This window comes from Mandrillus leucophaeus, unplaced genomic scaffold, assembly GCF_000951045.1.
Source record: "Mandrillus leucophaeus isolate KB7577 unplaced genomic scaffold, Mleu.le_1.0 Scaffold241, whole genome shotgun sequence".
NCBI lineage: Eukaryota > Metazoa > Chordata > Mammalia > Primates > Cercopithecidae > Mandrillus > Mandrillus leucophaeus.
The window spans coordinates 1,555,438-1,577,204 of NW_012102488.1; the positions used below are offsets into that span (position 1 = coordinate 1,555,438).

General features: G+C 38.1%; 1 protein-coding gene across 1 annotated transcript in view; it reads right to left on the minus strand.

Annotated features, from left to right (window-relative positions):
• PEAK1 (pseudopodium-enriched atypical kinase 1) overlaps window positions 1–21,767 on the minus strand; it is a 183,065-nt gene that overhangs the window by 36,168 nt on the left and 125,130 nt on the right. The window contains exon 5 of the mRNA XM_011982676.1: window positions 13,374–13,567. Within this exon, the coding sequence (XP_011838066.1) occupies window positions 13,374–13,567 (194 nt within the window). The remainder of the gene's footprint in view (window positions 1–13,373; window positions 13,568–21,767) is intronic.

Sequence of the window (21,767 nt, forward strand, 5' to 3'; positions counted from 1 at the left end):
CTTATTTGGAAATAAAGCCTTTGTAGATGCAATCAAGTTAAGATGAGGTCATTAGAGTGGGCCCTAATCCAGTATGACTGGTGTCCTTATAAGAAAAAACACCATGTGAAGACAGCGACAATGATGACAAAGGCCTACACAGGGTTAAGAATATCAATATCACGGTCTTCCACCTCCACATCCTGTCCCACTGGCAGGTTTTCAGGGGCAGTAACACACATGGAGCTGTCATCTCCTAAGATAACAATGCCTTCTTCTGGAATACCTCCTGCAGGACCTGCCTGAGTCTGTTTTACAGTTAACTTTTTAAAAATAAGTAGGAGTACACTTTAAAATTATGGTAATAGTACAGAAAATGCATAAACCAGTAACACAGTAGTTTATCACAAAGTATTATGTACTATACATAACTGTATGTGCTATACTTTTATATGACTGGCAGCGCAGTAGGTTTGTTTACACCAGCAGCACCACAAACATGTGAGTAATGCCTTGCACTATGATGTTACAATGGCTGTCACTAGGTGACAGGAATTTTTCAGCTCCATCATAATCCTGTGAGACCAGTGTTGTTTGTGCAGCCCACTGTTGACCAAAACATCATTATATAGCACATGACTATATCCATTTCCCATGCACACCATTTTCTTCAAGAATATCTGAGAATTTATATAAGCTACAGCAATATATACAGCAAACTCAATGACTTCTTTTCTCCACCCATGCCATGTAGTAATATTTTTATAAGGAATAGAACTATATTAAATATAAACAAACAACAACACACACACATATATACACATATATAATATACATATAATATATATTGTGTATATATATATTTAGAGGGAGGGACGGGGAGAGAGAGCAGGAGAGTAAGAGAAGAGAAAAAAATAAGAATGCTAAGCTTCAAGACGGTCTGAGCTTTTGTTTTATTCATTGCTGTAATCTCTGTGCCAATAACAAGGTCTAGATAGAATCAATAATAACCATTTCTTGAATGAAGGAAAAAATATTTACTACTGAAAGAGAGAAAGTAGTAAAATTGTATAGATACCTATAATAATAAGGAAAGAAATTGAATTAGTATTTTAAAAAATTCACACAAAGAAAAACCCAGGACCAGATGGCTTCACTGATGAATTCTACCAAATGTTTAAAGAAGTATTAAGACCAATCTTTAGAAAACTTTTCCAAAAAATAGTACAGGAGAGGGAATGCTTCCCAACTTGAATTCAATGCAGCCAATATTACCTAATACTAAAACTAGACAAAGACATAAAAAGAAAACTAGAGACTAATTTCTTTTACGAATACAGATGTGAAAATCTACACAATATGCTAGCAAACAAAATCCAGCAACATATAAAAAAAGATTATACACCACAACAAGGTGGGATTTATTCCAGAAATGCAAGGTTGGTTTAACATCTGAAAATCAATCAATGTAATATACCATGCCAACGGAATAAAGGGGAAAAAAGTTCATATAATTACCCTTAATAGATGCAGAAAAAACGTTTGATAACATCAAACACCTTTCCATGATAATAACATTCAGTGAACTAGAAACAGAAGAGAACATCCTCAGCCTGATAAAGGAAAGGGCATCTTTGTAAAAGAGCTAACATCATACTTATTGATAAAAGACTGGAGTTTCCCCCATAATATCAGGAACAAGATAAGGATTTGCATTCTTGCCATTTCTTTTTTTTTTCTTTTTCTTTTCTTTTCTTTCTTTCTTTCTTTTTTTTCAGACAAGATCTCGCTCTGTCACCCAGGCTGGAGTGCAGTGGCACAATCTTGGCTCACTGCAGCCTCGACCTCCCAGGCTGAAGTGATCCTTCCACCTCAGTCCTCCAAGTAGCCAGGACTACAGGCATGCACCACCATGCCCGGCTAATTTTTTGTATTTTTCATAGAGACAGGGTTTCACCATGTTGCCCAGGTTGGTCTCAAACTCCTGAGCTCAAGTGATCTGCCTGGTTGGCCTCCCAAAGTGATGGGATTACAGGTATGAGCCACTGCACCTCGCCCATTTCTATTCTACATTGTACAGGAGGTTCTAGTCAGGGATATTAGGAAAGAAAAAGAGATAAAGACATCCAGATTGGAAAGAGGAAAGTAAAACTCTCTTCATTCACAGATAATACAATCCTGTATATTGAGAAGCACAGGGAATCGACACACAAAAAAACTATTAGAATGAATATACCAGTTCAGCAAGGTTACAGGATACAAGATCAGCATACAAAAACCAATTCATTTCTATACATTATAAATGAATGATCCAAAATAAAATTAAGAAGACAATTCTATTTATGACACCATTAAAAAGGATAAAGTAACCAGAAATAAACCTAACAAAACTAGTGTAAGACTTGTACTTTGAAAACTATAAAGCATTGCTGAAACTAAAAAGCAAATGGAAAGACATCTTATGCTCATGGATCAGATACTTTTTATTGTTAAAATGGAAATATTCCCTAAATTGATCTACAGATTTAATGTAATTCCTATCAAAATTCCAGCTAGACTTCTTGCAGAAACTGGCAGGCTCATCCTAAAATTCATATGGAAATACAAGAAACCTAGAGTAGTCAAAGTCCTTAAAAAGAATAATACACTTTCCTATTCCAAGTTATTACAAAATTATAGTAATCAAGAGTATGTGGTACTGGCATAAGAATAGAAATATAGATGAATGAAATATATTTGAGAGTGCAGAAGTGAACCCTTATATTTAAGGTCAATTGATTTTTGACAAGATTGCCAAAACAATCCAACAGGGAAAGAACAGTTTCAAGCAAAATAATGAAATTGAATCCCTACCTCACACTATACACAAAACTCAACTAAAAATGTATGAAAAATTTAAATATAAGAGCTAAAACTAAAAAACTCTTAGAAAAAAAGTAGGAATAAATCTTTGCAACCTTGGGTTAGGCAATGGTTTCTTAGCTATGATACCTAAAGTATAAGTAACAAGAGAAAAAGTAGATTGGAAGTCAATAAAAATTATAAACTTTTATGCCTCAAAGGACATCTTCAAGAAGGTAAAAAAGACAACTCACAGAATGGGAGAAAATATGTTCAAATTACATAACTGATAAGAGACTTACATTCAGAAAATATATGGAACTCTTTTGAAAAAGACAAATAACCCAAGTAAAAATGGATAAAAGATTTGCATAGCTATTTCTTCGAAGAAAATATATAAATGGCCAGTCCATGTGGAAAGATGTTCAGCATCATCACTCATGAGGTAAATGCAAACTGAGACGTCATTTCACATCTACTAGGTTAGCTGTAACAAAACACACAGGCAAGTGTTGGTGAGGATGTGGAGAAATTCAATGTTTATACATTGCTAGTAGGAATCTAAAATGGTGCCACCACCTTGGAAAATATTTTGGTAGTTCCTCGAAAAGTTAAACATACAGTTACTATTTGACCCAGCATTTCGATTCCTGGGTATATACCCAAGACAACTGAAAACATGTCCACCAAAACTTAATATACAAATGTTCACAAGCGGCACATTTATAATAGCCAAAAAGTAGAAACAAACCAGATGTCCATCACCTGATGAATGGATAAATTAAATGTGGTATACAATTGACTACTATTCAGGCATAAGAGGAGTGAAGTACTGATGTATGCTACAACATGGAAAAACCTTGAAATTATACTAAGTGAGAGAAGTCAGTCAAAAATGACCACATATTATATGATTTCCACTTATATGAAATTTCCAGAAATATATAAAGTCATAGAGACAGAAAGTAGGCTAGCAGTTGTAAGGGGCTGGGGGAAGGGGAGAATGGACAGTGACTGCTAATGGATTTCTGTCTGGGATGATGAAAATGCTCTGAAATTAGACATCAGTGATGCTTGCAAAATTCTGTGAATATACTAAAATTAACTGAACTGCACACTTTAGGAGGGTGAATTTTATGGAATATAAATTATATCTCAATAAAGCAAATCAACAAGCCATTCTTAGAAACAACCATCAATTCAGTTTTCAGTCTTATCTTCTCATTCCTCTGTGCCCTTAACCAAGCACGTAGGGGCTTGGCATTTACTGAATGTTTCCTGTGATGGTGGGGTCTCCTTCCCAAAGCTGTTCCAGCCCTATTTTCTCTTGGCTAATGTGAGATGTCAGACCATGGTTTATTTACAAGATGACAGAAGTATGCTTTGTAATAAATCCTAATTTTTCAGTTGCTGACCTAGACCTTACAGAGATGAAGCACCACGGAGAAGGTTAGAAGCAGTGAATTGCACCACCTCAGGCCCTATCATCCTTGCCAGACAACTGTGATAATCTCCTATTATTGCTGTCTCCAGTTTTACCTCCCTCACCACACAAGCCACCAGAGAGATGTTTTTCAAACACCAAAGCTGATCATGACACTTCTCTGCTTTAAAAAATTCTTTCCTAAAGATCAAGTTTAAATCTTCAAGCACAGAAAGTGAGGCTTTCATGATCTGGCCCTGGTATACCTGTTTCTCATCGCATTTCCTCTTATATCTTAAGGCAGAGCCACCAAACTACTTGCGGTTTCTCCAGCACTCTTGGCAATTTTATGCTTCCTTTGTGTCTTGTGTCTTTGCTCATGCTGATCCTCTTCCAAGAATAGTTTCCCACTCCTCTCATCTTTAAACATTCTGCTTCTGGGGAATATTTCTTACTCCACTCCCCAGAATTGACCTTTCTTGGGCCCTAAGATAGACCCTGTGAATATTTCTCTTTAAGCACTTACAACCCTCGACTTGTGTTCCTTCCTGAATGCCCTACTGGTTTGCTCATTGAGGGAACGGACTGTGTCTCATCTGTGTACCCAAGACCAAGCAAAGAATCTAGGCTGAGAGCAGAATGGAATACATAAAAAAACTAGAACATGAACCTATTCTTACCTGTTTCAATGTGGGCCCTATAAGAGGCTTTATGGGCAGCCAGTTCTACCCAATTCTCCAAATTAGAAGAAACAAAAATAATCACGGACATGAGATAAAAGGAGAATTCCAAAAGTACCTTTTTTTCTTTTATAACCTCAGAACTGACAAAGGATAGAAGGTCTATCATCATCATCAGCTCTTTAATGCTTATCAGAGGAGATGAAGAACGGCTGATCATGTGACTTTCTGCCAGCCAGAGAATAAAGTTCAAACTCCTCAGCAAGTTGGTCAAGGCTCTCTGTCTTATCTACCACTATTTCTCATCAACCCTTCCTACGAATCACTCATTTCCTGTTAATATGTTCCATGTTTTTATTTTTACATTTTTGCCTTAGCTTGGGTGTCTGTCCTTGGCCTAGCTCAAATGGCACTTACCAACTGAAGCCTTCCTTACTCTCTACTCCTCCACCTCAAACTGGAAGCCATCGCTTCTTCCTCTGTGTTCTCTTAGCATTTTTTGCTCTACTAGAGCATTTTTAGCCTTTTATAAAGTGTGTGTTTTTACATCCCCTCAGAACCTGATGTGATGTAAGGTACACAGCAGGTGTGAAATAAGTGGCTGGACTGAGGGACAGAGTCAACAGAGTTGGTCATCAATTCAAAATGGAAATGGACAGCCAAAGTAGCAAGGAAATAAAGGTAAGTAACGTGGCTTCTCTTCCCAAATAGCAGGATATGATCTCCTGGGAGCTAAGGAGATTTCCACATGAGAATCAGAAACTTATGCGTTCCAAATGAAACCACAAACATTCCACAGCCCATGTAAGTAGGTCAAGCCATTCTCCTAAGTTTAAAACTGGTTTGTGCTTTTAGTTTTTTTCCTCCAAGAAAGACAAGTTCTCCTAACTGAATTCCAATCATTTCGGCCAATGTTTTAAAAGCTTGGTATCTTAGTTGTTTTTATTTTAAACTTTTAATCCTGTACATTCCTCTCAAGCCCATGGGACCAGACACCAAGCTCAGCTTTCAGCAGGCCTAATATAACATCACATACTCCACATTTTTGTGGCATACCAGTGCTCTAAACAGAAAAAAAATAGATTGTGTTCTAAATCCTGCCTTGCTATATGCTAAAAAAATTCTTTTGGACAAATACGTTTGACTAAACCACACTCAAAACTTACTTTTCTCTTTTTCTGAACTTCCATAATCTACCTCTTTATTTTCTCCCCACTTAAAAATGTCTTCAGGCCGGGCGCGGTGGCTCATGCCTATAATCCCAGCACTTTGGGAGGTCAAAGTGGGCGGATTGCCTGAGCTCAGAAGTTGGAGACCACCCTGGGCAACATGATGAAATCACGTCTCTACTAAAATACAAAAAATTAGCCAGGTGTGGTGGCGTGTGCCTGTAGTCCCAGCTACTCGGGAGGCTGAGGCATGAAAGTCGCTTGAACCTGGGAGATGGAGGTTGCAGTGAGCCATGATCATGCCACAGCATTTCAGCTTGGGCTACAGAGTGAGACTCCATCTCAAAAAAAAAAAAAAAAAAAAAAAAAAAAAGTCTTCAGACTGACGGGCCCTATATCATGTTCTGGAAAGCAAACAAATGTTTGCCTGTGACCTGGTAGGTACTCATTACAGTCTTAGGGTGCTGGGGATAAAGAACACTAATAATGACCTGCTTGTGTAGGAGTAGCATGATTTCCTGGTTGATCTCTCTGCCTCCTGTCATCTCATAGGTAGCTCCTAGAATCTTTAAAAACAATCCTGATTGTGCCTCTATTCAAAATTCTTCATTGGCTCTCCATTTGCTACAAGCAAAAGATATGCCTTTTGTGACCCTCTTCCAGACTCCTCCAAGAAGAGGCTTTCATTAAACCTTTAAATATCTGCATCACAGCAACTATCATGCTCCTAAGAGTCCAGTCCCATGTCTATCTCTCCCAAAGATCAGACGTCCTTGAAAAATACATTGGTATTCCCAGCACTTAGCCTGGTACCAGGGAGATAGTTGGTGTTCAACAAATGTTTGCTGAATAAAAGCATTAAAGCCCAAATAAATAGAACTTATCTTCCTATTTAAACTGTAATTTCAATCTTCATCCCTAATTTTCTCCCCAGGGCTCAAAACAAGTAATACAGATGAGAAAGAGAAGGGAGAAGACAAAATAAGAGACCATCACCTCCACTAGTGCATAGCGGGGAATACGTAGAGTTTATAAACATAGATGCCATACACCATCACTGTGCAACAGCCTCGTCAAATGAACAGGGTCTCGCATTGGCTGAACTTAGCGCTCAGAGCATCATCCCCCTCTAGCAGGCATCAGCAGCTTAGGAGGAAGGGGCCTAATCTACCCAGGCATTATTATTGTGCTGAGGCTTACCATAGTCAAATATAAGCAACAACTGGCAAATCACAGGGGATATCAATTTCATGCCAAACAATAAAATAAACCTGATTTCCAAAGACCACTTTGGGTTTAGCCTCAAATAAACAGATACAAAGACCATTTTAAAGAACGTCAGCGGTATAGCAGCTGGCTGACTTGATTTTTGTAAGTCCTCATTAGTGGAAACCTCTCCAAAAACAGAGATTATTTATTTGGGTATAATTTATCTATGTAATTTAAATACTGCACTCTCTCAACTAATTCCAATATATGAAAAACTATTTTTAAATGGGAATGCAGCTAACTTCGGGACAGAGTGTATGATTTCTTTTTAAATAGAAATAATTACAATTTTAGGAAGTACAACTGCTCAAACAAATGTTCAAAGCTCTCAACCTCAGTTTTTTTTTAAGCATCTAAATGATCTAAAACTGTGCAATTCTTTAGCCCTTGGTTCAGATCATTAACTATGCAGTGTGTGGAATAATGTCTGCTCAATAATTATTTGTTGAGTAAATGAGTGAATGATAATGTAATCCTCAGAATAATTTTTTTTTAAAAGCTGGCATTTATAATGACATTATTCTATAATTACATCAAGGCCAGCAAAGTAATGACATTCTTTTAAGTATATCCACCCCTTAAAATTTAACACTAACAATCAATATTAATGCCAAAGGAAGTTCTGGAGACAGAAGACTTTTAAGTGTTTTTTTTTTTTTTTCAGTATTTGAAGGATAAAGCCTAAAGGAGGAGATGCTCAAAGTAAGTAAAATGAGAAAATGTGCACAGTTTCTTGTGCTGATCTATAGAAAGGAAACAGAGGCATGGTTTACATAATTCCTTAATTAGGAAACCTATGGACGAAGCCTCATATTAGAAAAAGAAAAGCCAGCTGATTAATGGAGCACATAGACTTGAAATTTTCCTAGATGAACTTTCCTGAGCAGAGCCAGATTTTCCTAATCTGGTAATCTTCTAAAGTCAAATCCAAAAGTCATTTTTAGCTCGTTCACTCAAACACATTCTTAGTACCTACTGTGTGTTTTAGATAATGCACTAGGATGTTGGGATGCAGAAAGAGGAACAAGCCAAAAATCGGTTGAATAAAGGGGGATATTATAAGGAATGTAGAAGATATGAGTACTTGGTTACAAAGTGATTGAAGGAGAGCTATTTCATTACATGTTCCTGATTTTAGCAGACTGATAAAGCAAATATGCCACATTAAAAAAACAGTGATCTCTGTCTATTTTGAGATAAACATAGAAACAAAGCGAAAATGTTCGAGGTGTGATTCAAACAAATTTTATTACTTCTTTGGGAAATCATTTTGGGCAACAGATACCCTATAAAATTCAGCTTGGGGTCAGTTAAGGTGTTACAGATCCGAGTTCATTAAGTGATCTTATACGACCACCACCCAGAGTAAAATCACCATTCTGTGAGGGGCAACCTTCTTAAGTTGTCAAGTTGCATAAAGACCAATGTGATTTTTGTGCAACATAGAAGACAATATAAATCCCCCAAATAACACATTCTTTAAAGCAGTGCTGTTCAATAGAACTTTGTGTAACAATGGAAATGTTCTATATCGGCACTAATGCAGTAGCTACTATCTACATGTGGCTACTAGGCACTTGAAATGTTGTTAGTGAGACTGAGGAAGTGAATTTTTATCTTTATAAATTTATATTTCAGAAGCCATATATGGCTAGTGGTGACTGTATTGAATAATAATTAATTCAGTTATGAACAAAATAAAGTTTGCATTATTTACATTAAGGACAAGAAGAATGACATCTAAATTAATCCTGGAGGTAGATGCCTAATGTAAAAAAGAAAAATACACGGGTTGCATAAGTCAGTAGCTCTTTGTGGGAATAGTTCAATCACAACTCCTATTGCACCACAGTGGAAGTAATAAGACGGCTGCGAGGGTAGAAGGACTCACAGGAGATTCTGAAGGAGGGTAATCAAGGCCTATTCCAGTTGAGTTTTTTTTTTTTTTTTTTTTTTTAAATGGAGTTTTTTAAAACTATATAAGAAATGTGAGAATTACACAAATTGTCCATGTCCCTTTGTTTTGTTATAATTGGCAGATCTTAAGGAACTGGATCTGCACAGCTATGTTGCTATTTGTCACCTCTCCTCTGTTCCCTGTTAGCTACCTTGGGGATCCTGTAGTCTGCTTTTCATTTCACATCTTTGGTCATGAGTTGTGTAGGAAGCCCACAATTTTTTAGATTTACATTTTGTTGTTCTGCTTATTTAAGCAATCTAATAACATTTTAAATCCTTTCCACTTTACATTTTCTGGCTACCATATCTAACATATTTAAAGGAGAAAGAAGCCAGGTATGGTGGCTCACCCTTGTAATCCCAGTGCTTTGGGAGGCCAAGGTTGGAGGATTGCTTGAGGCCAGGAGCTTGAGACCAGCCTGGGCAACATAGGGAGACTCTATCTCTACAAAAAATATTTAAAAATTAGCTGAGCATGTGGTACATTCTTGTAGACCCAGCTACTTGGGAGGCTGGGAAGGGAGGATCACTTGAGCCCAGGAGTTTGAGGCTGCAGTGAGCTATGATAGTGCCACTGCACTCCAGCCTGGGCAACAGAGAAAGACCCTGTCTCTAAAAAAATTTAAAATTTAAGATATATTTTTTTTTTAAAGGAGAAAGCAGAGTATATTTTTGGGGAGAAATAAAGGAATTCACAACTAGTAAGGACTTATATGTACCAAGTACTTCTCTGCCACTAGCCCTACAAAGCAGATGTCACTATTCCTTCATTTTGGATGAGGAAAATGAAGCTCAGTGAAGTTAAATAGCCAGCCCACAATCATGCAGGTGGGCAATGACACAGCTGTGATAGAAACCTAAATCCCACTGATCCCCTCAAATCTATCTTTTTTCCTGCTATAGTACATTGCTTCCTAAATCTGCTTCACAGTGTAATTTTCAGAAACAAATTCCACAGTAAAAATGATGGTAAGCGTTGAATTTTTCTCCCTTAGTTTCTTCCACATCTGTCAATCCATCCACTGTCTTATTAAAGAAACAAAGAAAAGAAAAAAGAGAAAGTGATCTTTATGGACTGGTTCTGGAATATTTAAAAGGATCTAAAGCTATTGCATTAGGAGGTTTTGCTGTCTTTTAGTTTTTAAACACACCATTTTTTAAAGTTATCAAGTCTTTAAATCGTAAAACATTACTCAAAGGGGTAGTTTAAACCTGCATGCAAACAACTTGTTGAAAGTATTAAAAAAGGAAAGTTTCAAATGCCATCTAAAATACTTGTTCCATTAGGAAAAATAACAAAATAAAACCTCCTTATCTTACAACTATTGGAGTCAACTTTATTGCCTCTCCAACGAAGCAACTATGTATCATAATGTATCATACCCTATAGAGTCAAGTATATAGATACTTGAGCACTTAAGGAAAACTGGACAATATTTTATTGGCATCACTTTTTTTTTTTTTTTTTTTTTTTTTTTTAAGACAGTGTCTCCCTTTGTCACTCAGGCTGCAAAGTAGTGGAGCAATCTCGGCTCACTGTGTCCTTGACCTCCTGGGCTCAAGAGATAATCCCAACTCAGCCTCCCAAGTATCTGGGACCACAGGTACGTGCCTCCACACTCGGCTAATTTTTGTATTTTTTATAGAGATGGGGTTTTGCCATGTTGCCTAGGCTAGTCTTGAATTCCTGAGCTCAAGTGATCTGCCCACCTTGGCATCCCAAAGTGCTGAGATTACAGGCGTGAGCCAGTGTGTCTGGCAGTATCACATACTTTTAAAAGGAAGGCAACAGGTAGAGAGAAAGCCATCTTTCTGATAGGGCATCTATAACCATTTTAAGTTTTTGAATGCAAAGTGATGACAATTTTTTTTTTAAGTCTTAAATTTTGTCTGAAAGTAGATGACTTCTTTGAGAAAAAGGAAAACAGTAGGAGCCCTTCAGTATTTTACAAGAATTTCATGATTAAAGGCACTAAAGTCTAGTGGCTAAGATGGACTGGATACCAGCTGGTTCAACTCCTACTGGTTCTGTGACTTTGGGCAAGGCACTCTGCCTCACTTTCTTCATCTGAAAAATGGGGATAATAATTCTTAGGATGGTTGTGAGGATTAAATGAGCTAATATATGTAAGGCACTCAGAATATTCACAGAGGCAATGCTTTATTTTTTTTCTACTAGTCTTCATAACTGAGATGACGAAATAAAATAATTTTAACTAATGTCAGCTAATAAAAATTTATAGAGATGCCATCAAATATGGTACAACTAATAAAAATTAAATATTTTACTGAGGCTATCATGAAAGAAATTTTGCTTTAGTAAGAATGTCTAGAAGATATTATAATTCCTGATATATTATGTTGTCTGAGGGTATAAAGTAAACAGTAAATTTTCATTTTATAATATGCCTCACAAAATATCAAATAATGGGAAAAGTCCAATAAGCTATTTGATAATAAAATCTGTTCCAACTTGTAAACAGCATCCAAGATAGCAGTTTGGGTAAACTATAGTATGTTTCCCCTACTCCCAAATCACAGAAAGCTTCTGGAACTTAAAATGGAAGTCTTTTTCTTACAAAATGTATTTTCAACTGCATGTGGGTTGTTATGATTGAGTTTCCCAAAAAGAGGTATTAAAGTATTATCGCCCACAGTGTTACCATAATCTTCTGGCCTTCTTAGGGACTCCTTTATTTCCAAATACACTAGCTAATGTTAGAATTATTTTTCCTTACAATAACCTGACAAAGGAAAAGGACAAAGAAGAAAGGAGATGAGAAACGAGGTAAAAAATACTTCAATGATACATGCCACTGGTTTCCAAACAGTCTAAGGATTGGTCAGTGGTTCATATGAATCTTGCTAGTGCTCTGCATATAGTAGTCCACGCTACTCACCTCTCTCCTGACTTCATGGAAGAAGAGCACTGAGAAATCCTTATTCTGCCTCAGGCTTTGCTTTTCAGAAGGAAGGAAACTGTGTGGCACTCAAGGGAGACAGGTAAGAAGTCACTGAGCATTCAAGGAAGAAGAGTGAAGATGATCAGAGAATTGAAGAATCTTTGCATTGGCCGGCGCCTCTGAAGTAATTTAGCTCAACCCTCTTTGCAGTGCATCATCCTCCTCACAACACCTCTGAGAGATGGTCCATCAGCCTCTGCCTAAATACCTCCAATGACAGGGATCTTTACTTTCTTGAGTCTGCTTGATCCAAGTCAGAAATCTGGGATACATTATAGACTCTTCACATCATCCAATCTTGTGTATTTTTCCTCTTAAATAGCTCTCAAATCTGTCTACTGTCCCCCCACCGCCCACTATCTTAGTTGAGGCCTCCCTTTCTCGTCCCTTTGTGTGGTCCTGCAAGAGTATCTAACTACCAAATTTCCTGCTACCAAATAATCCGCATTCGCATGGCAGCCTGCAGGGTGGATGTTTTAAAAAACAAATCTAATTGTGTTATTCCTCTGCTTAAAAACCTTTGATGGTTCACTATCACAAATAGCAAAAAGTCTAAGGTTTTAGCCTGAAAGGCATGATACTGGCTAACTCTCTACTTCACATTTCAGCAACACTAAATGTTTGTGGTGCCTACAAGCATCTCCATGATTTTGCTCACATTGTTGCCTCTGATTGGAATATTCTTTCTTCCCTTTGTCAACTAGTTAAACCAGTTCAGGAATTATCTCTAGAAAGGTATCTTTTGACACCCTCCTCTGTGTAATATTAAAAATGTACCATGTATATCTCTGTCACTGTATTTATATTACACTGAAATAATTAACAAATTCACTTCTTTCCCCCTAGGTGAGTCCCTCAAAACAGTGTTAATAACCCTTAGCACTTGGCACACAGCTCATGGTTGCAGGTGTTTAATACATGCCTAGTAAACACCAGAACTTTTTTCTGATGTGACTTAAAATTTATAACTCAAATGGTCCAACTTCTGCTTCATGGAGCAATAAAAACCATCTCTCCAAGAAAACAGAACATTTGGCTAGTACATAAAAAGGTCAAGTTTAAATACTACTTATTGGACATTTGCACTTACCTAAGTTGCTGTATGTTGCACTACAAGGATTCGGGTCCACAGGATCTGAAATGTCTTCTTTTCCATCTTCCCTTTCCAGTTCAGGTAGGGACAATGCTGTTGTGACTGAAGTGCAGCCCCCGCCATCTTGCTTCCCAACAACAGTTCTTGGATCCCGAGGAGAAAAATCCTCTTTTACTTCGTGGGTCATGTGACTGAAACAAATCAGACCACTTGTCACACTGGTATTGAAAGATTCTACTAAAATTTAGATTTGTGGAAGGCATATACTTCCCATAAATGTAAATAACTGGTCCTATAGTCACAGTAACGAGTCATAAGCCCCAATACACTTGTCTGAACACAAGGCAGTACTTCATCTAGGCAGATACTTCTATTTACCTTGATTCATACATATTGAGAACCCAATTTGATAGAGCAGGTATGGTAGCCTGCAAGAGAGTTTGAAAATAACAGTCAAGGAGTGAAACATTTTATTTAGGTGGGAGGTGGTGATGTTGGTGGTAGAAGGAGCTGAATGTTTAACTGGTTAAAGACAAATATGCTCAAGTATTTAGTAGAGTATTTACCATACTTATTAATTACAGTACTCTAATACTATGGTAAATATCAAATACTTTACTACATAGTTTTAATTTATATATAGTATTTAGTACGCACTTTAGTACACACTAAAGTGTGTACTAAATCAGGATCAGGAATAAAGTTGAGATTAAACTATCTATATAAGGAAGTTAAGCCATTATTTAGTAGGTACACTGAGGTCTTGTTGCCAAGAGAACAGAAGCATCAACCTTTGCCTGTCTGTGTGCAGCAGGAAAGGCAAATGGAAAAGAAAGTTCGCAGTCTAGTTAATCTCATTTATTAAAATGAATCTGAAGCATCCTCCTGGCCACATACCAGTATATGACCAATCTTGTTTTACCATTGCCTGCTCATATGCTTATAGCTACTTCTTCCCATCTTCCCCGCTCCCCAGTCTGCTTGAAATGTGCCAATTCTGTTGCTGGTAAAGAAAACTGGCCTACTTAGAAAATCTCAATGGACTGGTCAATTAAATGAATTCATGCATCTTTAAAGTTTGCTGGGCCCACTGAAAAGTATTCCTAGACTATCACACATTCATTAGCTATTTTTCCTGGTTTCTTTATGAAAAAAAGAAAGAAGGAAAGGAAACATATATGATTACAGGTTATTTGTGGATTTTCAATTGGCAGTGAGTCATGGTGACATTTACTAGTTTCTTTAAAAGAGGTACTTTGTTTGATCATGTGCCATCAGAACATATATCGCCTGTGGATTTAAGGGAGTAGATCTAAAGGCAAAGGAGTACCCCCTTATCAATTTTTCATTATGGAAATTATGCATGTGCCTGGACAGAAAAATAAGCCTTGATGTCAGCTGGATATACAACTTCAAAAATATCCTTTCAAAGCTGGCAGAGCCAGAGGTCTCTCTATACTGGGAATAAGCAATGAGCTGGAAGTTCCATTAGGGGACCTGGCTCTTGGGGACAGTGGTGAGGTTGGAAGGAATCGCTTTTCTAGCAGTCAACAGAGTAGTACATATAAACGAGGCCTCACACAGTAAAGCATACTGCCTCTTCTCGATGGGTTGCCCTCGATCATTAACCCAAAAGAGGGGCTCCACACAAAGCTGGTTTCTCATAATATGGAGCACCATAAAATCAAGGTAACGTGGGGGCTCTACCTCCATGCATTAGCGAAGACAAAACAAAGTGACACTTCCAAGACATTCAGGCACCACTTCATGTCAAGAGTGTATATTACTCAGTAGTTATCAACATGTTTCAAGGAAGGGAACATGTTTTCTGGCAAAAGTTAATAGAAACCATTTTTAGTTTCAAAGCAATAAATATAAAGTCCCTTAAAAATATCAGCCCCCTGGCCAGGTTCGATAGCTCACACCTGTAATCCCAGCACTTTGGGAGGCTGAGGTGGGCGGATCACAAGGTCAAGAGATCGAGACCATCCTGGCAAGTATATGTTACTAACACCTGTGACTGCCTCTTCCCCAAAGCATGTGTCACTTCAGTTGACATAACAGCTTGTCCTCCTTGGAGGAATTCAATCACCTCATCAATAGTGCTGGTCAAGCAGATGAAAATATTTCTTGTGAGGCAATTTCTCTTAGTGCAATAAGATGTTTCTACAACTCTTTAAAATCTGTAAGCATGTGAAATCTGGTGAAACCCTGTCTCTACTGAAAACACAAAAACTAGCTGGGCATGGTGGTGCATGCCTGTAGTTCTAGCTACTCGGGAGGCTGAGGCAGGAGAATCGCTTGAACCCGGGAGGTGGAGGTTGCAGTGAGCTGAGATCGTGCCGCTGTACTCCAGCCTAGCAATAGAGTAAGACTCTGTCTCAAAACACAATCAGCCAACATGCTTGAAAGAAAAAAAAAATGTTAAAGCTCCAGACAGTTCTTGTTCAGAAGTCAGCTTTAGAGGTTTCCTGAATAGCTGTTTCTTGGCTCCTAATCTCTTCAGACTTACTCTTGCCTTTTTTCTGTCTCCATCTCCTGGTTATTACTAAAAGCAAGCATTCCTTTCCATGTGTCAAAAAGGGTTGGTGAAGGGTTCAGAATCCATGATTCCATCCTCACTTGCCTGTTTTCATCCTAGGCAATGGGCTATTAACAACAAAGCTCAGTTACAGTGAAAACCACAGAAAGAGCTGCTGCTATTAACCTATGAGGAACTCCCTGGGTCTGTTGCACACGTGTACATATAACACAGCTCTGTACTCTGAAGGGCTTCACAAAATAAAAAACGAATACTTAAAAGCAAGAAATATTAGAAAACTCACCCACTGTGCTCACTAACACAATTCCCCATTAAATGAAATTTTCACAGGGTCTTCTCGAGTCTGTTAATCATGCTCTGAAACTCAGATAAACCAAAGATTCCACTGAGTTCTGGAGAGCTACAAGTTAGGCAAATCATGAGAAAAGGCTTGAATTCTGTTCCTTAATATCACTCACTGCACCTTGACCCTTACCTTACTGGTTTGGTCTGGGAAATGTGCCAAATTACCTTTGGGGAACCAAGCAAAGTGAAAGCTAGTTTTCTTAACTCTTTCCAAACTAAGGCAGTACAGCCTATATTCCAGATAAAGATTGGTTTTCATGAGCACATTTTAAATAAGTGCACTGGTATTAATTAAATCACCAATTAAAGTAATTGTCAACTCTAAAGAACTATGCAAATAGAGTTGATAAAAGTAAAATCACATGGATTTGCAAATGGATGCTAAAATGTTTAATCTGCATTTACAGTGACTTCAGTCTCTAAAAGGAGTAAGAATATTAAAATGCATCAATGAGATGTCATGTCTTAATGCTTGAAGGAAGAATAGCTCTTTGTATGATTAAAATGATAAAAGAGGCCAGGTGCGGTGGCTCACGCCTGTAATCCCAGCACTCTGGGAGGCCGAGTGGATTACGAGGTCAGGAGTTCAACACCAGCCTGGCCAAGATAGTGAAACCCCATCTCTACTAAAAATACAAAAATTAGCTGGATGTGGTGGCAGGTGCCTATAATTCCAGCTACTCAGGAGGCTGAGGCAGAAGAACTGCTTGAACTTGGGGGGGGCAGAGGTTGCAGTGAGCTGAGATTGTGTCACTGCACTCCAGCCTGGGTGACAGAGTGAGACTCCATCTCAAAAAAAAAAAAAAAAAAAAACGATAAAAGAGAGACAGGGGAAAAGGGAGAGGTTCTCACAGTTCAAGGTTAGATATAATAACATACTATGACTAAAAAATAAAAAAAATTGAGAAAAGTATCAGAGAAGGTTGATTCAGTCACTATATATAAACAACATAAACCGACAAATCATTCAGGAAGAAAGAAAAAAGGAAAATCTCTGATTAATTTATCATTAGGCAAATTAATATAGTAAGGGAATTTAAGGCTGGGTGCGGTGGCTCATGCCTGTAATCCTAGCACTTTGGGAAGCCGAGGCAGGTGGATCACCTGAGGTCAGGAGTTCAAGACCAGTCTGGCCAAAGTGGTGAAACCCTGTCTCTACTAAAAATACAAAACTTAGGTGGGCGTGGTGGCAGGCGCCTGTATTCCCAGGTATTGGGAGGCTGAGGCAGCAGAATCGCTTGAACCTGGAAGGCAGAGGTTGCAGTGAGCCAAGATTGCACCACTACACTCCAGCCTGGCAACAGAGAGAGACTCCATCTCAAAAAAAAAAAAAAAAAAAAAAAGGTATTTACCATTGTTATGTTCCATATTTGGACATAAAATCAGAAAACTCAAATACTAAAATGACACTTCACAAATATCAGCTTTATATCCTAACAAAGTGTTTTAGGTGCTTTATAACCACCACCATTTCATTGGGAGATGTTTAATGTGATGGAGAAAACAATAAAACGGGAATTTGAACCTGGGTGCTGTTTCCTTATTGCTTTGATTTTCTGAACTTGATGGCATCAGGAAAGAGTTAGTGGAAAAAATAAAAATTTCCCCCAGTTCATCCATGAGTCAGATGGTAAATTATTTAGAATGAAAATTACGAGAAATCTGTGAGAATTTCTTATACACTATATGTTAGCACGTCTTAAAATGGCAAATAATGACCAGTGTATCTAATTTTTTTCAGATTAAGTACAATTTGATATTCATTACTATGAAACAGAATTGTTAAGTGACAAATGGCCCACTAAGAGGAGGTTATGGCTTTTATATTTCTGCTATTTTAATTTATGTTGAAACACCCCTATTTCTGTAATAACTATGGTGTTGATATCTAGGTCCTTGATCTTCAGGTTGGGTCAAACCTTGACTTGGCCTGCTCTTTGTCCTGAACCTTCAGCATTTCTTCTGCTTCAACAGACAGACAACATAGAAGACAACACATGTGTGACTATACTTTAAATTCTTCAACCAACTTTCCATTAATGACCGGTTTTTAATTGAAATTTGGGATGTCTGACCTGATACTTAAAAAACCATGTCATAATCTCCACAAAGACAAATCATTTTCTGAACATGCAGAATTAATATAAGGTGTTCAAAGGAAATAGTTACATTGTTATAGATTTGTGTTATATAAACGAATCCCTTGGAAGGTTATATCTCATCAGCTGGCCATATTCATACATAATTCAAAGCTGCAGAAGCTGTCTCCTATGGGAAGTTCACTTGGTTTACCCAGGTGGTAGGGATTAATCATTACACCATCAAATGAAATGAAATAATCCTTTTTTTTTTTTTCTGGCAAATTCATTTAAGACAGATTTTTGTAAAAATTCTATTAAATGTCTGAATGTACTTTTTAAAAAGGCAAATCAAATTCCACATTAGAACAGGTTAAAGGCCTTTAAGTATCCAAGTATTTCCACAATTTCAGTTCAATCCTATCTGCATATTCAACCACCTTCATTCAGCTTCAGAAGGGGCAATAAAGACTTCTAGAGACTACCTGCCTCTTGGGGCAAATGTTATTCTGAATTCCATTTGTTAGCTCTCTTCAGCAGGTACACATGTCTCTAGTTGCCCACGACAGCCAATAAGCAAATATGTGACTTTTAAAACCTCCTTTTACCCCTAAAAATCAGACTAAAGCACATTAGAAACAAAACGTCATGGTTTTGTTACTGGTTTCCAGAGCTGCATATTTCTGGGGTTGCTGGGGATAACAGAACTCTGCAGATGTGGAATCTACATTAACACATGAAAAGGAGAGTTCGAAGTTATCAAATCCCACACCTTCGTAATCTATTGAAAGGGAGAAAAAACAAAACAAAACACTCCCATTTCTTTTTGTGTCTCTACCTCTAGGACCTCCTACGAATATGACATTTCTTAATCCTTGGTTTCCAGGTCATCAATTTGATTTTGCCACACTTTCCAAACACTGACATTCTCAGGTAGAAAAGTGTGTGTCTACTGATCACTATCTAGTATCTCCAATTTCTGCTAAGCCTTCTGTAGTCTTTAACTGAAAACATTGAACTTCTTATCCTGAACTGAGATTAACCTTTATCTGATATCTGATGAGTTCCTGTTAATATTTCTAACATAGTCTGGTCAAACAAAGGTAGCTCTTACTGGTGTGAATGAAGTAGCTAGGTCTCGAGATGGGGAAGACTGGCAGCCATGTGCAAGGTCTTGAATGAACTCGAATTTTCTGAAATTGTACAGATCCACTTTATTTTTTAAAACAGAGTCAAATAGCAAATTAAAAGTGTCTTTAAGGCACAAGATTGCAAGACAACAAAGCATGTAAAACACAGGCCTCCGTAAATCACTGTCACTTTCACAATACTAAGAAAAATTACAGTTTCAAAATCCTATGAAATACAAAATCAGAATAGCATCTGTGCAAATTAACAGAAAAGATCAATAAATTTTGGAAAACAGCAATAAAATACGGTTGCCATTCTCAATAAGAATAACATTCTCAATAACAGAAGTAGCTCCTTAGCATCACCATTTTGACCTTGACTCACTTCTAAAGAATGGGGTGAGATACGGATATGCATTTCCTGAGAAGGCAAGGTATTAGAAGAAAACACCCATAGCCTTCCCCAAGGGGACTAACCCAGGAAGGATGTGGAACGGTCTTTTTTTTTTTTTATTTTGAGACGCAGTCTTGCTCTTGTCGCCCAGGGTGGAGTGCAATGGTGTGATCTCAGCTCACTGCAACTTCCGCCTCCCGGGTTCAAGCAATTTTCCTACCTCCGTTTCCCAAGCAGCTGGGATGACAGGTGCCCGCCACGCCTGGCTAATTTTTGTATTTTTAGTAGAGACGGGGTTTCACTGTGTTGGTCAGGCTGGTCTCGATATCCTGACCTCAGATGATCCACCTACCTCAGCCTCCCAAAGTGTCGGGATTACAGGTGTGAGCCACCACGCCTGGCTTTTTTTTTCTTGAGACGGCGCTCTGTGGCCCAGGCTGGAGTGCAGTGGCACGATCTCAGCTCACTGCAACCTCCGCCTCCCAGGTTCAAGTGATTCTTCTGCCTCAGTCTCCCAAGTAGCTGGGACTACAGGTGCCTGCCACCATGCCTGGCTAATTATTTTGTGTTTTTAGTAGAGATGGGGTTTTGCCATGTTGGCCAGGCTGATCTCGAACTCCTGATCTCAGGTAATCCGCCTGCCTCAGCCACCCAAAGTACTTGGATTACAGGAGAAAGCCATTGCACCTGATCCTTGGAACAGCCTTGCTGGGGCCCTGGACTTTTTTCCCGAATGCCCAGAAGCAATGGAGAAGCAAGTCAGTACACCTTTTTTCACTTTCCTCTTATCTCCCTCTGCTCTTTGAGTCCGAGTAGGGAGATGCTGAGAAATGATTACATACACTTAACTCCAAAAAATGTTGCAGGCTGACTGAGGAAATGGATGTAGGGCAGGAATGGGACCTATGAGTACTCAGAACACACCTACTCAGCACCGCACAAGCTGTGCATTTTTCCACTTAATTCATGAAAACTCTTCAGGAGGTAGATACAATTATTCTCATTTTACAGATGAGGAAACTGAGATTGAAAGAAGTTAGATCAATTGCCTAAAATTACACGGGTACTAAGGTGGTGGCAGAGTCGGGATCTGAATAGATACCATGCAACTCTAACGTCCATGCTCCTTCCACCACACTGTTAAGATAAGGCAAGTTTGGCATACTGCAGAAACCCAGCAATACATACTTGATTGGGAAGATGAAGAAGTAAAACTGCTTCTACTTTTAGTTAGAAGAAAAAAACATAGCTTTTATTGAAAAGTAGGGTATTAATGATTACAGATGTATTTTACTTTTGAAAATCCTAAACAAACAAACCAAAAAAATTAATAATATACATTTCCAAAAAAATTTCTTTAGAAGCTGCTCTAGCTATAGAATGACTGTGTTTCTAGATATTTGGCTTCCTAATAATAATTGCTACCCCCACTATCTACATTTACCGAATGCTAGGCACTGTGCTTAAATATCTTCAAACAATAACACTCTGAGTAAGGCTTATTATTCCCATAACAGCAAATAATAATAGTGGCCAAAATTTACATAGTGCTTATTATGTGCCTGTTTTAAGCCATGCTTATCAGAAGTGGGGCTATTGACATTTTGGGCCAGGTGATTCTTTGTTGTGGAGGGCTATCCACATGGCAGGATTACAACAGCACTTCTTGCCTCTACCTGCTAAAGGCTGGACATTGGAACTAACCCCTGCCTCCCAGTTGTGACAACCAAAAAAAATCTCCAGACATTGTCAAATATGCCCCAGGGGGAAATTCCATCTCCCTTTAAGTCTCCCAACAACCTACTAGGCAGGCTATTTTCTGTGTTTTATAAATGAAGAAATTATAGCCCAGAGAGATTAAGTTACTTGCTTCAGGTAACACAGCTAGTAACTGGTGGAGCT